The sequence below is a fragment of the Brienomyrus brachyistius genome, chromosome 1 (genome assembly GCF_023856365.1).
Source record: "Brienomyrus brachyistius isolate T26 chromosome 1, BBRACH_0.4, whole genome shotgun sequence".
Classification (NCBI taxonomy): Eukaryota; Metazoa; Chordata; class Actinopteri; order Osteoglossiformes; family Mormyridae; genus Brienomyrus; species Brienomyrus brachyistius.
Genome location: NC_064533.1, coordinates 5,482,676 through 5,502,472, shown reverse-complemented (window position 1 = coordinate 5,502,472; position 19,797 = coordinate 5,482,676). Strand labels below are relative to the sequence as shown.

The 19,797-nt window shown below is 48.6% G+C and overlaps 1 protein-coding gene across 1 annotated transcript; it reads left to right on the top strand.

Moving 5' to 3' along the window:
* The first annotated feature begins 1,228 nt into the window (after positions 1-1,228).
* Positions 1,229-18,690, top strand: LOC125746640 (NUAK family SNF1-like kinase 1). The gene is made up of 7 exons (XM_049020866.1): positions 1,229-2,549; positions 7,706-7,826; positions 10,249-10,400; positions 11,263-11,328; positions 11,678-11,797; positions 12,628-12,760; positions 14,250-18,690. The coding sequence occupies exons 1-7, from the start codon at positions 2,292-2,294 to the stop codon at positions 15,308-15,310; spliced, it is 1,911 nt and encodes a 636-aa protein (XP_048876823.1). The 5' UTR covers positions 1,229-2,291; the 3' UTR covers positions 15,311-18,690.
* The last annotated feature ends 1,107 nt before the right edge of the window (positions 18,691-19,797 follow it).

Here is a 19,797-nt window from a genome sequence, read left to right as displayed (position 1 = left end):
TGTAACTGGCAGGGGTAACGGTGAAAAAATGGTGCATCAGTTACTTAGAATTCTTCACTTTCTTTGCCAAAGCCCAGAACACAGATCGATTTTGGCTGGCTGTGCTACCACTCTGAAACGATAAACGGGATCATTATATTGCAGTCAAGCCCTTAAATAAATCCACCCCTGTTTCGCACCTCTATAGTGTTCGAGTCCCACCATCACCTCATGTATGTGTGAATTTTGCGCCTTCCGCCCGTGACTACCCAGGGTATGGCGGTTTACTCCTACAGTCCATAGACTTGCCGTCAGGTGAATCGCCATTTCTATATTGCTGATTACTTTATTAGGAGTGTGTGCATGCATTTTCCCTGTACTGGGTTGGCATTCCCTTTAGGGTGTACCCAAGCCTTGTGCCCTCTGGTATTTGGGGTAGGCTGGCATCCTGACCAGTATAAGTGGTTAGAATGGATGGCTGAAATCCCATTAATAGAGCTGTGTGTGTTGCGGTGGGGGAGGAGCGAGTGCTGTAATATGATGTGAGTCTCGCAGGGGGCAACAGAGATGTCACAATACTGCAGAGCATATTGACACGGAGAAGGTGATATTGATCTCGCGGAAGAAGGTCCCCATTGCCTTGTCAGAGCAAGAAACGTTATAGTGACTAACAGCCAAAGAACAATAAAAGCTGCAAAACGGCATTTGTGCTTTCTTTCGAAAGCAAGGGTCACTTTCCCAGTGTACGGGTTATAAAGTCATGTATTTACAGAAGAAAATCCGTCACTCCAAACCACGTCTTTCACCAGTGACCGCAGGATTGATTTTCAGACTACAAATCCAATTCCATTTCGTTAGTACATACGGTTGGACGCAAACTTTATAGACATTAGTGCATTATCCTTATAGTCATGCAACAGCCCTTATCCTTGTTATGCTTGGCTGGTTAAACATTTTAAGGATGCAAATTGCCGAGTGTGGAGCCGCCTGTTTTTATATTTTGGATTCTTGTTCGAAGCACCTAAAATCAGAAATCTCAAAATCACAGGAATATGTTAATTAGCATGCATTGACTTAGCGATTTGGATTTAAGCTTGCAATTTTGGGAGTGAGTTTCGGTGTTGGGGAAAGGTGACATCACCCCTCCCCCCCGGCTATCGCAACCATTTCCACCTTTCACCAAATTCAAGTTCAGATCAGTTAGTCGGTTAAGTATTTAGGAAGCCGTTTTCTGAGAAGGTTGTGGATTCTTTCTCTGCAGCTCAAACGCACGAGGGAAGACGCGAAAGGTGCAGCCAGGGGAAAAAAATGGTACAAAGAAAATGAGAAAGGGGAGGAGAGAGGAGTGACTCCTCCTCCAGCCCCATGCAGCTCGCATTCCTTATGCACAGCCCTCCAGACCAGAGAGAGAAAGACAGAAGAGGGTCCGGGAGAAGGGGAGTATAATGGCCATGGCAGCAGGCAGAGCTTCTCCGCTACCCCGAGCCGAACGCCGAGCACCTCCGAGCAGCGCCTGGCCATGGATCACACGCACCATAGACAGGGCACCGCTGGCTGCCGCGACGGCCGATCCGGCGACAAAATGAGGGTCATCCGCGTTCAGAAAGCCGGCTTCGTGGCTGCTTTCTCGGGAGGCAGTGAGGATGAAGGTTTCCGTTCTGTGCTTTTGAGTATATGAGAATAGATACCTTTTTTTTTTTTTTTTTTTTTTTTTACTGTAGACTGCGCAGCGTCCGGGGGATTGCGGAGGGGACGGGACGTCATGCTCCTGGGCGATAAGGGGAAGAATAAGGCTGATTTCCACTGTGTTAAGATGATGCCTTTTCGCGATCGTTAATGTTTCTCCTGGATCGTGTGCACACGCAGGGACGCGTCGCCCAGAAAGCCGGAGTACAGCTGGCTGATCGTTTGAGCCGTTTCCCAAGTTGAAACCTTTAATTTAGCCCTCGGATAATAGTATATATGTTATATAGCCATAATTGGCTTTAATAAATATTCCTAATACTTATGATAAATGATCATTTATCTCGTATACACTGATATTCTTTATTTTTATTTTTTTTAATGCCGACAGTAAAAGTGCAGTATTGGCCATGATTAGGGTTGTAATACTCAAATTGAGCAGCGGCAATAACAAAAATAAGAGACGCCAAGTGAAGTAAATGGTACAGTGACATTAAGTCCCGCATATTTATCTCAAGCAGCGCCTTTTCGTTCTTATTTATTATTTATTTATTTTTATTATTATTATTATTTTTAAATATTCTCGCTATCGCGACTGTGCTAAAGTATTAAATATAGTGTAGCAGGACATGTCGGGTTCCGTGAAGATGGAGCGAGCCTGTGCGTCGCCCCGTACCGGGGACGAGCCGGTGCGCAGCCCCGTGCGATACTGCTGCCTGGAGAAACCCTCCGAGGCACCGGCGGCCCGCGATGGCAGGTGGGGGTCGGCCGTCAAGAAGCACAATCACAAACACAACCTGAAACACCGTTACGAGCTGCTGGAGACCCTCGGCAAAGGGACCTACGGCAAAGTGAAGAAGGCCATCGAGAGGCACTCGGGACGAGAGGTAAGGTGCCAGCGTAAAGCCGTATTTATACCGTACCTGAACCCTCCATAAGGAAATTATTAAGATCGTAGGTAATCGTTGTTAAACACTAAGGGGTTTTAAAGTATGCATGTTCCTCCGCGTGATGGTGCATGACAGACACGTGTTAAGGAATCAGAAAAGCTTCCATCAAAGAGCAGTCATGAGGAAGTTTGTATAGTCTGCGGTTCACTGTGCGGATCTTTTGTGGCTGAGTAAGCCCCAAAGATGTCTAAATTGATGTCAAAGTGAGATAAACGTGCCCTTAATGCCAAGACCAGGGACGCATCCTGTCTGGTCCAGCAAGCCCTTGGTTATCATAATCTACAAGACCGTTTCAGTCAATACTCAAGAAGGCAGTAGGAGAGAATTGGTGACCACATGGTTTTTCCAGTCATCAACATGTGGTGCAGTCATTTTGTTTATCAGACAACAGGGTGTATTGTGATTGGTTATATTTTGGTACTGCTGAATACCTTATTGGCCCATTCCACTTCACAGTTTTGTTTGCACAGCAGTGCCTGTTGCAGCTCTGACCGAGGAACCTTCAGTCTTTCAGTTTGACTGTCATTCTGCTCGCTGTCAAAGTGGCGATTTTAGGACGGATCCGAACCACAACCGGGGAATTCCCCGTTCAAAGTCAAGTTTGATTGGCGTGATCAGGGGTGTTTGCTGTACTGAGTGGTGTTGTCTTGTTGATGTTGAGCTTATTGGGTACCAAACATTAATGCCACCTAGTGAGGTAAAATATATCCACGTGCTACAGAATTTCATTCCCGCTTACTTGTCTGGCAGGGTAGCAGGAACTTTCCATGACTGAGGAGCAGCTCGCTAGCTGTCTGGCCATGGCTTTGGCACGTGACGGTGCCGGTGATGTTGGAGTTTCCAGTTATTTCTGCTACTTTTCAGCACTAATGATTTAATGGTTGTTAGGGGTGGGTGGGAAGAGTGCCACCCCTGTAGTTTAAAAAACACCATGCTAATTAAAAGAGACAATTAATCTTAGAGTTAATGGAGTGGCAAATTGGCCAAGGAACTCCGTAAATCTGTAAGATGTGCACATCTTGTTTCCAGGTCAATGGTGTTGGCTGGAAACTTCGGCTGGGTTGACGGACAGCGGTGTTTGCGTTAAAGATGACATGGCATGGCTGCTGGAGCGATACGGCCAGCGGTCAGGGGGATATCATGCGGGGAAACTGGGAGGAGAGCATCACCTGGAAAACAGACAGAGCCACTTCCTGCCCCTCTGCTCTCCCGGGGAGCTGTATGGCTTTCAGGATAAAAAGGAAAACCACAGGCTTCAGTGGTGTGAAAATGACTAGCGAGGAAGGCAGCTCATGTCACGGTGCGTCGCCGGTTAAAATGGCCGCACTCTCCAGCCAGACGCACGTCCAGCTATGTGCCTCAAATATTTTGTGGGTAGTGGTGGGGGTATCGGTTAAACGGTCTTCAAGGCCCAAAAATAGCCCGTAGGATGGAGCCAGCACCGTTAGCAGCGAATGCCTCGGAGTTCAGCGTAAACCCATATTGGTCAGGATCATCAGGAGCAGATTTTGTGTGTGTGTGTGTGTGTGTGTGTGTGTGTGTGTGTGCATGTGTTTGTGTGACTCTGTGTGTGTGTGTGTGTGTGTGCATGTGTTTGTGTGACTCTGTGTGTGTGTGTGTGTGTGTGCATGTGTTTGTGTGACTCTGTGTGTGTGTGTGTGTGTGTGTTTGTGTGACTCTGTGTGTGTGTGTGTGTGCATGTGTTTGTGTGACTCTGTGTGTGTGTGTGTGTGACTCTGTGTGTGTGTGTGTGCGCACAAGAGCTCTTCCAAGAGGTACTACATAAGCTGTCTGTATGCTTACATGAAAGCAGCTCGGTGCAGTGACATGGGTCACATGTTAGAGAATGCAGTGAGTCAGTCTAACTGGATGTATTACTGACCGTCCACCTTGAGGTCCGGAAGGGCACAGGAGCATGTGGGTGTCGGCCTTCATGCGTGTGCACGTGTTACATGTTCTGGCACGAGTACCTCTGTGTGAACATGTGTCCATGCGTGTGATTGGTGGAGCCCAGTTTGTGGTGACAGTCACTCTTTAAGTGGAAAATGAGACATGAAAGGCCATTTTCAGCAGGAAATGAAAACTGTACGGAAAGTTAATATCCTGTGAAACTGCAGAGAGGTAAAAAAAAAAAAACTTTTGGAAGAATGTGTGATGGTTGGGGGTGGGCTTCAAGTGGGGGGGGCAATATTTTATGATGAGATAATGAGTTCACATCACTATATCATTCATGACCCAACATATGAAAAGGGAGATGTTTGACCTATAATACAAAAGACTGACGTAACTAGAGATACCTACGACTTCTGTTTTCATTTAATGGAATTCATTACCTCAGATATCTAAGAGCTCACCCTCCCCTTTCTAGTCAACAAATGTGTGGAAGATGAAGTCTATAGTAAAAGTATTAATAGAGACATGACATCATTCATAGGTGTAGCAGAGAGCCTGGTTATTTGCTTGGCACATGCAAATTGCGTGATGTGAGTGATGAGGGACCTGCCTTCTGGGTGTAGATTTGGGTGTAGATTTGGGTGTAGATTTGGGTGTAGATTTGGGTGTAGATTTGGGTGTGAGTCCTGTCAGTGTTGTGGCAGTACCATATGTGTTTGTAGGAGGTGGGGTTTGGGGCCGAATTTCTCCCTACGGATGTTAAAACCGAACCTACACTCTTGCCTGCCTGGGTCTTTCAAAATCCAAATTTGGAGTGACCTGAGAACAGGTGGAGCACGCTGAGCCTCTGTGGAAGCACGTCCGGCCTTTTGTCTCCAACAGCCCACATGTAAAACCACACCTGGCAAGGGAGGTAGACAAGGCAGCTCTTTGTGTGTCTGACAGCGCTGGCCACTCTGCTTAATGGCAGAAGTTACGGCTGGGGGCTCGTGCCAACCGGCGCAAGCATCAGGGGCTTCGGATGATTCTGGAAGGTCAGTATGGGGGCCAGGGGGACCCTGCCGTAGGCGCGACAGAAGTTGCGTGCAAGAATCACATAATCCTCACCCTGAGTAGACAGTTATAATATCCTAGGGGCTGGGATTGCAACTTCTTGGTCACTAGTCTGGTTCTGTAAGCACTAATACGGTTGGTTCAGTACATTCCAGTCTCTGGGAACTTGATCCATAAAGCACATGTCAAGAGCATTGACTTTGTGTGTCTGCACTTCACTGACTCTTTACTGTCCTTATTCCCTCCTATCCAATCTGTCATCTCTCCCTGCTTTTCTGTCATCTAGAAGAGCTTGAATTATTTACAACATCCTTTTACCTTTTACCCCTTGTCATCTTGTCTGTGTCTATTGTTAATCTCCTTCCTTATTTTTTCTCTCGTTCTCTCTCTCTCTCTTTCTCTCTCTCTCTTTGTCTAGCTTCTCAAATTAGTTCCAGAGGCTCATCTATAAATGATTAGGCCCAAACCGCTGTGTGTCTTTGTACGTCGGGCTTTTGTAGTTTGTCTGTGTGCACGGACCCTGGAGGGTTTGGGTTGAGTTTGGGTGAGTGTGGTAATTGGACGTGCAGCTGTTAGACTGGATGCGCCATGGTGGAGCTATGACACGTGATTAAATAAAAAGCAACCTAATAAAACTATGTACTGTTTTGTAAAAAAAAAATAAAGAATCCCTGTGATTCCAGCTAAAAGACTGACTTCTGGTTATCTCAGAACTCAGAATGCCTTTCTGAATACCTTAGAACCCTGGATATCATGAAAGAAGGATCTCTCTTCTAGTTGCAAATTCACCTGCAAGGTGCTCTGTGCAAAGCCTTCTTTTGGTCTTAAAACAGTTTTTTGCTTGTGATTTCCTCAATTTGACTACTGTGTATGATAGACACGCAGGGCATGAATGTTATAACCTGCCAGACTGCCAAACTCACTCCACAGCCATGTTAAACACTTCTCGTCCATGTAGGGTGACTTGATATCTAGGCATCCGGAACACTTCTTGCATGCACGGGGTGACTTGATACACCGGTATTCTGAATAATTCTTGTCCGTGTCGGGTAATTAAGAGACATCATGCACATGTCCCATCTGCACTAGGATATTTGTTCTGAACACGCAGAACTGGGTGAAATTATCCAGCTGAAATCTTGCGCCCTTCTTGACTAAGCTCACATCTCCGTAAGCACGGCTAGCACGGGCTTGGTTTGAGGTCCGACCATGGGTACTGTGGTTAGTCTGCTTACGTCACAGCAGACATTTGTGGGATGGGGGAGTCGGTAGTCTGTGGTTGGACTGAATGATGAATGTGGCGCTTTTATTGGGAATCACTGGCTCTGAAGGGCAGATTTTTGGTCTGGAATTAGAATTCAGAGCACTGCCCAATAGCTAAAACTGCCATTTATCATAGCTACCGCCCAAACTTTGGAATTAGCAGCAGAGAAAGCAATAATAATAACACTAATAGTCCTACTTTCTGCTTCGAGCCTCATACTAAATCTGTTAGGCGGCTTTAAGACCGCAGTAAAATGAGCTGCATGACGTCGCTGTGTTGACACTTCCAGATGAGTTTGGCGCCCTGTTGGGTTATCGGTGGACAAAGACGGCTTCGTGGGAGTAGACTCGGCACAGTGCCTGTACACTCATCCGGGTATTCGTTACAGCGACGAATCTGGCACCCATACCCCTGATGCAGTACCCAATCTACCTATTACACCAGGATCAGGGCGTTGACAGCAGCCCCAACAAAGGCTCTCCTGCCTCTCGCTACCTGTAAAGCTTAGGTAATAATGGTGAGGTCATCTGCTAGAATGCTGCACACACCATCCAGGTCTTTTTATTGTTGGCGTGGCTGTATGTGGCAGGCTTGGGGAGACGACACCGAAGAAGATCATTAGTCTGGATTACAGTGGGCTGGCCCATCTCAGACCCACGCGAACATGCTTGGGAAGAAGATGATAGCCCTTCGGTTCATGTCTGTTTCTCTGCCTTACCTCAAAAGTGCATCCCAGAGCTGTTAAAGATCACATAAGTGTGACAGGATCTTTTAAATGACACTATGCTGATAGTCAACGGTAGAGGAACGGCGCGGATTTCCTGTTGCCTGACTGTGTGCGGACGCATGCAGAGTCATAATTCCTCCTACCTTTTCCTCCCAGGTGGCCATCAAGTCCATCCGTAAAGACCGGATCAAGGATGAGCAGGACATGGTGCACATCCGCCGTGAGATTGAGATCATGTCCTCGCTCAGGCATCCTCACATCATTTCCATCTATGAAGGTCAGTCTGCCCATGAAAACGACCCCTGACTTCATCCAGATGTTCTACCTTGTGTTTCTGTCGCACTTGTGATGAAAATATTTAGCACATATGTATGTTTTCCTACGTTTTGTGCCTCGGGTGCATGGAAAGTGTCGGAGTTATTTTTGGCAGTTTTTAAGGGCACGTTCATTTTAAGTAGAGGGGGTGTGTGTGTGTTTATGGAGCTTCTGAGCGTTTTTTAAATAGGGCTGTCGGTTAAGGCGAGTCCACGTGTCTCCTGACTCCGTGCGTGACTGTGTGGCGTGTGTTTGACTCTGAGTTTTGGCTCCGTTTGGTGGGGAGGTTGGGTGGATGGGGGGGTCGGGGGGGGGGGGGTCCACACATCAAAGGGGTCTCTTCTTCATCTCGGCCTCGTCTTGATCTCCCAGCCAGACATGTGTTGACATTTACAGCAGCCCAGCCGGGAATCACACTCTCTGCCCCCATCCCCCCACCACACACACACACACACACACACACACACACACACACACACACACACACACTACCCCCCCTCTCCTTATCCACACCCCTCTCGGAGCCTGTATTTGGAGCCACCTCCCAGCCCATTGATTCCACTGATGATGTAAGACCTCTATGCGGACCTGCAAACCGGCACATTCCCCTCATGTATCTCATACGGCCACATGTCGGCCGGCTTGCTGTTGGGGGGAGGGGGCGGTGGTCTCCTCCTCTCCGGCCATCGCTGCCATTTAACCTGGACTTAAAAAGGCAGAATTTCCAGCCGAGTGCCCAGAGCTGCAGGTTATACCTCTAAGCTGTCGTTGAGAACAGTTGCTTTCCACCGGGTTTTGTGGCTCAGTTTCGGCGCAGCCATTCCTGCATGTTTTTCAGAGTGGGATTAGGGAACTCCCCTTTTAAATGAGGCTTTGGAGACCATTCTGTCTGCTATCTTCTGAGTCAGCATTTTTTTTTCTCTCCTGGATCTCCAATGGCTTGTGTTGTGGGGTGGACCCCCCCAGCCCGAAAATCCATAAAGTCAGATATGTGCTTCTGTCAACACCCTTATTAGCCCCAGTTATTTTCTTCTTTCTTTTTCATGGGGAAGCAGAAACAGACGCGTAAACTTTTTCTTCCTGTTTTCCGTCTGTGTTGATCCAGCGTGTCGCAAGTGTTTTAAGTGGACTGTCTGTCACTCGAAGGGTAATTCTTAGCCTCATAACCCAGCCCCAGAACCTGTATTCAGAATGAAACTGCTGACTCGCAGAAGCCAAAATTTGGTCTTGCTATAAAAGTGTTATAAAAGTGAATGGAAATAATTCAGGCCTGACTCGGGTTAAACTTAAGGGCAACTTGGCAAAATAACTGCATAAAGAGGCACACTAAGACCAAGCTGGAACAACTGTGATCCAATTGGTACTAGCCCAGGCCAATCGATTTAACATGCTTGCACAGAAATACTTCCCACTTAAAAGCTCAGAGGGAATGAAGAAAGCGGGAGGCCCAGAGCAGCGAGACTGACCCAGGATCAGCGGGCACAGCACCTGCATCTTTCTAATTATAGTGATCTGCGGCCGATCTCTGAAAACAAATGGGAACGTAGCAAAACAGTCTGTACTTACAGTAGCGCCTGGCGTGCATTGTGTTACCTGGGTGATACTGCATCAGCAGCAGGGCTTTGGCTGGCTGGTCACGGACGAGACCACCTACCCACGCAAAGGGCCGACATGCCGTGACTCGTCTGCGGCTCAGTCACCGGGAATCTGCCTCAGCCCAGACCCCCAGTGACTCGCTTCTGGAGAGGAAGTTTTGGTGCCTTGGTTGGAACCACAAAGCAAACTTTGTTCTGACGCTCGAAAGTTCAGCTCTAGGTAGTCCGCGCTCAGGCATTAGCGCATTCGCATGCTGATTCACTGACATCAGATCTAAGTATATAAAGCACAAAAGGAATTTGTAGTTGGGTGGTTTTGTCTTATCAGTGCAGGAAGTGTGAGTGTTTTTAGAAGAGCTTCGCAGGAAGGGTAACTAATAAGTCAGGCAGCTGGGGCAGTGGGCCTGTAGTCTGACGTGGGCCAGTCAGACGTCATTACCAAGCTGCATGTGACCCATGAGGTGTTGAGGTTTGTGTGGGATGAGTGAAGGTGCCTCCTGGCAGCCTGAGGGATGTGCGACAGAATGACCATCTGGCCAACTGTGGCTCGTGCCGTCATGCATCACAAGCGACGCCAACGGTCCTGCTGTTTGGGGAGGGTGCGTGACACATCAGCTTCTGTACTGTGGAGCATCCAAATCTCTGAGTTAGACACACTAATTTAGATGCAGTGACACGATCAGAAACATTCTCTGCCCATCCTTGAGGTTCCAGAACCCTCGGGCTGGTCTCCTCTTCGCCTCACTGGCTGCAGCTGACCCATCTGCCCCCTTCTGTTCCCCTCGGCAGTGTTTGAAAACAAGGACAAGATAGTGATCGTGATGGAGTACGCCAGCAAGGGCGAACTGTATGACTACATCAGCGAGCGGCGCCGTCTGAGCGAGAGGGAAACCCGACACTTCTTCCGGCAGATTGTCTCCGCGGTTCATCACTGTCACAAGGTGAGGAGACCACCGTACCCAAATGCGAATCCCAGAGCCGAACGGAGCAATGGGCTGCCAATTTCCAACAGATACATACTAAACCGCCGAGATGACAACACTGCGAAATGCGAGAGGCTTTGCTAGCTGTCAAGTACGCATGGCTAACTCTAGGCAACGGGAAGCAAAACAGGTCAATATTCCATACAGCGTGACGTGCCAGCTGTCCCCACACTAAGGAGTAGTGGACGAACTGCATCTCACTTTCAAAGGGCAAACAGATCTTTCTCACAAGCTATCAAATCCCGGCTGCCTTGTGACTAAATCAGTTTCTGGAAACGCCCAGATCCCCAGGGCGAATTGGGCCAGCCCAGGTCCTCACAGCTGGGGAGTGGGTGATGTCATTGATCCAGCCAGCACAGCCCACATACCAGGGCTTGGGGAGTCACCACGAGTGGCTAAAGGGAGGACGTAGTGCTTACAAAAAGCTGACTAAAAACACACTGCGCAGGCCTGTGGTCATTGGGGTTTCTTCATCCGAAGCCTGATCTTATAGCCCACATGCTAATGACTTTCACAACCTGCATCTGTTGGGAAAACATTGTTCCTTTTTGGATTCAATTAAAAAGACTTGGTTTATGTGACACACTTGTGGGTAAATCAAGAGCCCTGACTGATGACATCATATAGATGCATGCGGGCCGTTTTCCGAAAATGAAATACAGATTCTTAGAACTTCATTGCCTGCTCTGTGAATCCCTTCCTTCTCCCTGAGATTTGTCCGGCCGATACCTTGCACCGGTTTCCTTTGGTGGAAGTCTTCTGTCCTGTTAACCTCCTGCACATCATGTCCGACTGCTGAGTCTGTTTTGGTTCCTTCCAGAACGGAGTGGTGCACAGGGATTTGAAACTGGAAAATGTGCTACTGGATGAAAACTGTAATATAAAGGTAAGGCCACATTTTGAGGCGTGTGTGTTTTGCGAGTCTCTCGGCTGAAACGCTGCCCTCCTGAGGATGTGTTTGGCAACACAGCTTATCTGTCCCCGTCTGTCAACCAGCAGGAAATATTGTGGGGGGGGGGGGATTGCTGAGAGAGGGCAGTACGGGTCACTCTGAAAAGACCACGAGAAGGAGCAGCCAGCAGACAATCAGGAACAGGATGTGTGCCCAACAGGATGGGCTGGGATTAGGAGATGTTGGCAGGATGAGAATTAAGTGCTAACGCGCTGGGGGGGGGCTTCTGAGTATCAATGCCTTTCACGGAGCTGAGAGGTCACTGAGAATTCGTCTCTTTTAGATTGCTGACTTTGGCCTTTCCAACCTCTACCACAAAGACAAGCTCCTACAGACCTTCTGTGGCAGCCCGCTCTACGCATCGCCCGAGATAGTCAACGGGAGACCGTACCATGGCCCAGAGGTACCAGTGCAGACCTGTGGTGAAACCTCTGACTAATACCACTGTCTTCTCCTGCTGTTCACGTTGCTGTCAAAGTTTTTGATGTCAGGTAGCTGAGAGATGACAGGGACCTGCTCTTGTACGATAGCTCAACTAAATGAGAATGTGCACCTGGAAGGTCAAAGAAATGATTTATAGATCTGTATAACAGTCTTAATAAATTCCCAGTGACTATACATGTTCCATAGACATTTCCAGATTATGTCATTTTCCAAGTTAATCTGTCACAGAGCAAATCAGGAAAGTTATTTATTTTTTGGAAGAGAGTCACACGGCCCACTTGAATTAATTCGGCATGATTTACTGTGGGGCTCAGAAAGTAACACAGATAACTATCAAAGTTCCTGAGACCCAAATTGCAGATAAGGCCAGGAGTGAAGGAAAACAAATCAAGGAAACTCCCACTGTGAACGATCTGCCTAAAAGCCGTTCACACAATCTTAGCCCAGTGAGGTGGGGAGTGGGGGGGGGGGGGGGGGGGGGGTTTGCTTGCCTGTAGCATAGCGAATCATCTGGCGACGTCGGCATGCGACTACCGAGTGACTGACAAAGGTAGAGCACCCCCTGTGGAACAGTTCGTGAATTACAGGTGGCTTGACAGCAACAGCTAAGTCAGTCGGGTTCTTGATTCTGACAACTTACAATAAAATCACATATAAAATGTCAGTAAGAGCGGGATGATTTGACGTGTTTCAGTCCATTGAGTTTGCACGACTTGAGACGAACAACAAACACAATATATCCCCCACAGAAAAGGTCTTCAGGTGACATGACGCACGCTGTCTTCTCAGGTTGACAGCTGGGCTTTAGGCGTACTGCTGTACACCCTCGTCTATGGGACCATGCCGTTCGATGGAGGCGATCACAAGACCCTCATCCGCCAGATCAGCAACGGCGAGTATCGGGAGCCCACCCAATCGTCAGGTGAGCCTAACAGCCCAAACGAACAGCTAGTCACGTATACGCCTGGCTCCCCACTGGAAACCGAGGGTACAGAGGGCTACAGCTCTAAGAAACCGAAACACGGGGTTAAAAACACTGAGTCTTATCTTTAATTACGCTTATAGAAGCTGAGAACCAAGACCTCCTTGTCAGTCATAACCCCTAGCAGTGAATTTGTTGTGCTTTTTTAAGTAGAACCGGTACTTTTTATTCAATTACTTTCCAGGCGTTTTAATAATGTCTTCGTTAGGTATAATTTAAACCAGAATTTTTTTGTGTCAAGTTAGTCATACAAAATTATAATGTATTTTGAGGAAAACATCAGCTCTTAAGGAGATGAACCCTTATCTGCAGGTGAAGAAATACATTATTAAAGAAAACACCTTGTGAAAATAGCAAACCGTTAATACCCAGCGGACGTGTAAAGCAGACAAAAATCAAACCTTTGTGTGCTAAATAACAAACTGGTGGGAAGGCCCCGGGTCATGGAAGCAGTGGGCATGGTGTGGGCTCCCTGCCAGGAAGCAGGCCTGAAGTCTACCTCACTATCTAATCAGCAGGCCGCAGATGGAAATCGGCAGAATTCCTTTGGCGTTCCTGCCCCCACATACCGCAGACCGTCTACTTTTCCTGTCTCTCCCAGCTCGTTTAAATCTGTTCAGACTTGTTCCGATTTGCATTCTGGCATGTTCTGTTTGTAAGACCATCTGTAAAGAAACTCAAATAAACCAAGCAGTAAGTATTACAGAGGTCATAAAACGTGACCTGGAAGCAAAAAGGCTCTTGTAATACTTGCATATGTAGTATATGTGTGCTTTAGTAACTCTAAATATGCTCATATGAATAGTTTTTGTTGTAGGAGTAGGCCGTAATTTCCATTGTGTAGTGGGTATCACATTCACCTAACAGACGAAAGGTCCTCGATTGAAAACCAAGTGGAAATATGGTTGCATTTTGTTTTAGGAGCAGCATGTGGCTGAGTGGGTTAAACCTCTGTGCCTCTGATTGGATGGTTGCAGTTTTGGGCCCTTGATCCAGCCCCCTACCCCCCGGCTCGATGGGAGTCGCTGCAGGCGGCTGTCCTTCGGTGCCGAGCTTCCTCACACCTACACGTGGATCATGGAGAGCATGATGGGGGACTCGAAAAGAAAATTTCCCCACAGGGATCAATAAAGTGTCTTATTATTATTATTATTTATTAAGCTTAAAATTTCGACAATAGCGTGTAGCTCAGCAGTTGAGAAGAAGGAGGTATTACCAGGGCTGTCGTTAGACATTCTGGGCCCCATGAAAGCATATCGTATTGGGCCTCCATCCCAGACCAATCATATCATGTGTTTTAGGGCCGCTGTTGCTCATCCTGTACTACAGCTTATCTGTGGGTGTTTCAGTAATTCAGCCAAATACAGAGCAGTAAAGCTACGTAGTACAGGAAAGAGCGAAGTCATCCGGGCTTTCCTGTTCCCCGCAGACGCCCGCGGGCTGATCCGCTGGATGCTGATGGTGAACCCGGAACGGCGGGCCACGGTGGAGGACATCGCCAACCACTGGTGGGTCAACTGGGGCTGGAGGAACAGCGTGTGCGACTGTGAGGCTCAGCGGGACGCCGGCTCTCCCATGCTGGCTCGCCTACTGGACTGGCAGAGCCGCACCGAGCCCCGGTCGGCCAGGGCACCACGGCCCGACCCGCCGCCCTTCGCTCACCAGCGCTCCAAGAAGTCCAAGAAGGATGGATCGGCGCCCTCTTGTGATGGGGATGCTAAACCTGGTTTGAAGAGACCCAAGGGCATCCTGAAGACCCGGCCACCTGGCGAGCAGCGTTCCAGCAGTCTGGGGGAGGTGCAGCTGGGGGCCGGGGTACTCCAGCAGGGAGCAGAAGTATGCTCCAGTCCTGAGCGTGAGGAAGAAGACGAGGAGGAAGAGGAGGGAGAGGAGCCCACCCTGTCTGAAGGTTCACCCACCAAAATGGCACCCACCCTCCCCAAGAAAGGCATTCTGAAGAACAGTCAGCAACGGGAATCAGGGTACTACTCATCCCCCGAGCGCAGTGAGTCTGCCGAGCTGCTGGGGGGCGCCATGCTGACCTTGTCCACGGGCTCACAACCAAAGCGGCTTGCCGGCAGGAAGGGTATCCTCAAGCGGAACGGGAAGTACTCCACCTACAGCGGCCCGCCCCCTGCTGCCCTCTCCGCGGAGCCCCCACCCGGCGACTCGGGCCTCTCCCGCAGCCAGAGTCGCCCTTCCAGCATCGTAGCTGAAGACAGCGGCTTAGCCGGCCCCACCTTCAGCAGGGTCGACTGGCCCCCTGCCTCCACCCGTCCCAACATCAGGGTGTGTGTCTCAGCGGAGAACCTGCTCCAGCTGGCTGGCTTCAGGGGCCTCCAGGCAGCGTCGGGACTCCACGGGGGCAAGCTGAGCCGGGGGGGGCAGGGCTCCCCGGGCGACAACGGCAGCTTCTCCTTGCTGGGCGACCTGGACGACATGACTCAGGTGTACCAGCAGGCGCTAGACATCAGCAGCAGCTTGATCTAGAGAGAAGCAAGCCTGGGGTCACGGGGGACAGTATATGTGTGTGTGGGTGCGAGTGACATACAGACGACCGGTGTGTACCTGGGATAATCCATGTGGCAGCGGAGGGTTGTTTTATCGGAGTGAAGCCCACCCTGCACAGGGATGTGGCTCGTACACGTAGAAAAACACACAGGCACAAACATACAAACCCAGAGTTATGTGGAAACCACACCTCAGAGAAACCCGGAGTCTCTAACACTCGTATCCAGCAAACAAACACACATGCACGCACCCCCGTGCCCCCGCCTGTGTCCCAGTCGTCATCTCCAGGGCATGTGGCCACACTAGTGACATGCCACGCCCCTTGCCTCTTGTTGTGTCCAAATGTTTACATGTTGTGTAGAGGGCGTGTCGTTAAGCAGCTGGCACCCTGCCTCTCCACACCCGTCGCCAGTTACAAGTCTCCAGTTACAGGTCTCCAGTTACAGGTCGCCAGTTACAGGTCGCCAGTTACAGGTCGCCAGTCTGGGTTTACAGAAGCACCTTAAAACTCACCCAGAGCGGCATTCCTCGCCGTCCCTACAAACCAGGGTCCCGCTTCCTCACCATTTATTGTTTCTTCACCCAGGAAAGGTGACACAAAGAAACTGGTATTTGCTCACCCAGCATCTCCAATCCCCATGATTATCGTGTAACTCGATCAGCCTACCTTATTTATGACAGAGAAAAAAACCTCCACATGTAAAACGCGAGGGCTACATCTGACTTGAAGAGGGAATGCATATCCAGTATTTACAGACTTAGGAATGGCATGAGGAATGTGTATGACCTCTGTAGGAAGTGCCTTTTAAATCCATATCTGATTGTGTATATGTCATTTCCTAAAAGTGGAGATTGATACCAGGTTAGTCAGTCACTGAGTGTGGTCTTCTTGATGAATGTTGACACCCAGGACCTAAAAAGAACTGCTAAAATACAACCCCCCCCCCTTTCATCAATGAGGAGCATCATGGGAGATGAAATGGGGCTGGTCACCCTGACATGCAATCACGGGGTCTCCCATGGCCCAGTTGGGTCTCATGGCGATGGCCTTGCAGTTCACTGGAAAGCAACAGTCAAATTAAACTGTCGTCTGGATCCCTTCTGAGATTCCGAAATTAAATACTTTAAGGCAAATATAACCCCTGTCTCCCCTTAAACCCTTTTTCTTATGGGGAGTGGCTAGAACATTCAGAGACGCTTCTCTGGTGTTTCATCCTCTTTCAAAGGGGTGATTGAGAAAGAAACGTTCTCAGATCTTGTTCTCATTGTCTAGGGTTACTGTTTACTCTGAGAGGGAAATATTCCGCTGATTACTTAACGGGCCATAGAAACAATTATAGACGTGATTGTAGGCCAAGACGCATTTGCACTGGTGGCTGTGATGTTGTAACGTTAGACACAGATGGAGGTTCCTCTCTTGCCAGAGATTTAAATTCCTGGCCACTGTCGAGCTCTGTCATGTGTGTACTCGTTTTATGAGCACGTGAAATAGTGACATAGATAGTGTGTTTTTTTTTTAATTCTGAAGAAAGACAGAGGAAGGTGTAAAATGAGAGATAGAGTCAGAGACGTAGATTAGTTGAAGAATGTGGAGAATTGGTGATGTGTTGCCCTTTGACCCCTCTCCCCTAGAAGAGGAATGAGAGGTGATGAGGGCAAGCCATGTAGGATGTAAGTAGGAAGATGGAGCATGAGCGTGATAAGCTGAAGGAGTGTGGGAAGTCTTGTTTTAGAAGCCAAAGAAGGAGAAGAGCTTTAATGGAGGGAGCCAATCGCTAGGATACCAGAAAGGAGCCAATCACAGGAGACCAGGAAGAGGCAGCCGCAGCTGTGCTGAAATACGCCAAAGAGCAAGAATGTACTGCTTTTAGGACCCACCCCACCCCTGTTTTCAGGGGCTTTCTCAAAAAAAGTGCATCTGAGCTGAAGAGCTTGTGGATCAATTCATAGGAGTCGGTAAATGGGGGCCGTCACAGACTCCCAGCCAAACAGCGGCCATCGGCGGAGCACTTAGATGAAATGAGCAATGCTGCGAGAAGGTCACGCCCAATAGGGTCCCTTCGAGGGAACCGCCTACCGCTTTGGCGCGGTGCGGGGGGGGGTGCCCCGGCGATGGCGATCCTAGTGGGGGTGCTTCACAAGTTGGGGAGCTACAGCGCGTTTTCCAGCAGCGTTCTTTAGTCAGTTGCCAGGGCGATCAGCAGTGCCGTACCCGTAGACGCAGCCCGAAGAAGCAGTACCGCCCTGAATATTTGTGCAGTTCAGTGTGTAGCAAGGTCATGGGTCAAAAAATACACACTCAAGGTGACTTGTATTTGGTTTTGTATTGTTATTGACATTATTGTTGTTGTTTAACTGGATTTACAGTGATGAAATTATACTATGTTAGTATTTTGATTAATAGCGCTTTTGTTTTTGATTCTACAAAATATAGATACTTTATATTGCTTTATTTTTTATGGCAGAAACCGAGTTAGTTCCTGATTTTAGCTGCTGGCCAAGAATAAATTTTATTCCTGCATGAGGGTGGTATCTGCAGTTGTGGGTGGAGCCAACTGAGAAGGGAGGGGCCAACACATGACCACCGAGCCAATACCCACCAGTCTCATCTCTTGGCCTGGTGTCATGTGACCTTGCTGGTTAAAGTACCACATACAAGGAGCTCTGGCTATCATGTGACTGCGACATACGACAGTGACAGGTACAGAGAGAGAAAAATCACGCTAACTTGCTTTCTGCCATACTGGAAATAACAGGTGCATGTTCTGTAGGAGGAAGTGTAATATTAGGAGAACTTGACTGGATATTGCTATGGTAACAATAGTAATAATATGATATTTAAGTATTCTTTTTTTTTTTTTGTTACAGTTCATTACTATTGTCGTTAATGACATGATTATTATTTTTGGTAATAATTTGTAAACCTGGACTGCTAAGGTGCTTTCTGAATAATTCCTTTGCTATCAGTATGATCATGTTTAGGTATAATAATCAGAATTATTATCATTGTTTTGTATGTTTTTTTTTTTATTTATAGATGGTAAAGCCATTTAACATGGCGCATAGCTACTCTGTCCACGCTACAACTCGAGGCCATGTGGAGGGATGTGGCAGAATCGATAGGGGTCGTCGTGATACACAGTGCTTTAGTTGTGTTGTAATAGCCTCGGCCTCCTTGTCAGCCAGTTATGATATGGTGCTGCAATAGCCTTGATCATTGTGTAACTTTACAGTGATTAGGATGTCCTTCTGTTCCCTGGGTTCTTCGCTGGAAATCACGGAATGAGAGCCTGCATACTCCCGTCTTTCTACCCTGACGATGCCACTGTAGTACTGATTCAAATAAACTGATCATTTTTCCTCTGACTCCTGTCGTTTTTCACATTTTCTGTATGATTAAAGTGAATGCTGCTGGTTTCCTGCTGTTCCTTTCCTTCCGATGAGCTAAATACATAAAATGTTTCCTTAGCCTCTCCTACTGCAACTAGATGCAGAAATGTATTTTTAAAAGTATTTCCATGACGGAAAAAAATGCACTCTGGGGTTTCTCTGTGTGGATTCCACCCCTGCAGCTTGGACCCAGCCTGAGCAACCACTGCTCTTTGAGATGACCGAGGCTAATGCCGTTGACACGCAGCATATATCAGGAACACATTTCCGAAAGCTTTGAGGCTCACTTCAAAAGGCAACCCCCCCCCCCCCCCCCCCGCCTTTTCCCAACTTTTTATTTTGGAAGAATTAAAAACACAAAAGGGCAACATGAGCAGTGTTGGGGATGGGCATGACACCGGAAAGGAGTCAGTTGGTGTCGCATATGGAGCTGAGCAGGATGAGAGTTTTGCGGGCCTGGATGGAGGCTTTCCACGCTCAGAGCGGGCAGATGGAGGGAATAGGGCCAATGAGGAGTTTCTGCTGAGTTTGGCTGGAGTGGCAGGCAGGATATTCCACATTCGGGGATGGAAGGGAAGTGAAAGTCGATCTGTCCATTCAGAGCAGGAAAAGTAAACATGAAACCAGCACTGGACCGGCCCGGCTGTTGGACAGGAGAGAAGCGCCCAAGAATTGCATTACGGGGCTGGGGCAGCTCAGGACGTCGGCCTCAATTTTTAACAGCGGGGTGCTTCTTTATGATACCTCCGGACCCAAACCCCCACTGCCCTCCCCTCTTCACCCTCCTATTTTTAGTCCCGGTACAGCTATTCTGGAGTCGCACACTGGCTACCGCGGTCCGGCTCGGCTGCTCCGGTCCGCTCTCAGGAATGCCTGGCCCCGACTCAAACCTCCGCAGAGCCGGTGTGCAGGGGCCGCCAGGACTCTCATTACAGATGCTCACTCCTAAATAAGAGCTGGAGACGAAGGCGAGCGCAGGGGGGCCTGGATCGGGGGCGGGGGGCCAAGGGGAAACCATATATGTGTCTGATTTTCCTGCCATGTTTATGTACGACCAGCTATGCAAGTGTGTAAAG

Coding starts and splice junctions, on each gene's coding strand:
- LOC125746640 (XM_049020866.1), top strand. CDS start 2,292: ATGTCGGGTTCCGTGAAGATGGAGCGAGCCTGTGCGTCGCCCCGTACC. Junction 7,827..10,248: donor CATCATTTCCATCTATGAAG/GTCAGTCTGCCC, acceptor TCCCCTCGGCAG/TGTTTGAAAACAAGGACAAG. Junction 10,401..11,262: donor CGGTTCATCACTGTCACAAG/GTGAGGAGACCA, acceptor GGTTCCTTCCAG/AACGGAGTGGTGCACAGGGA.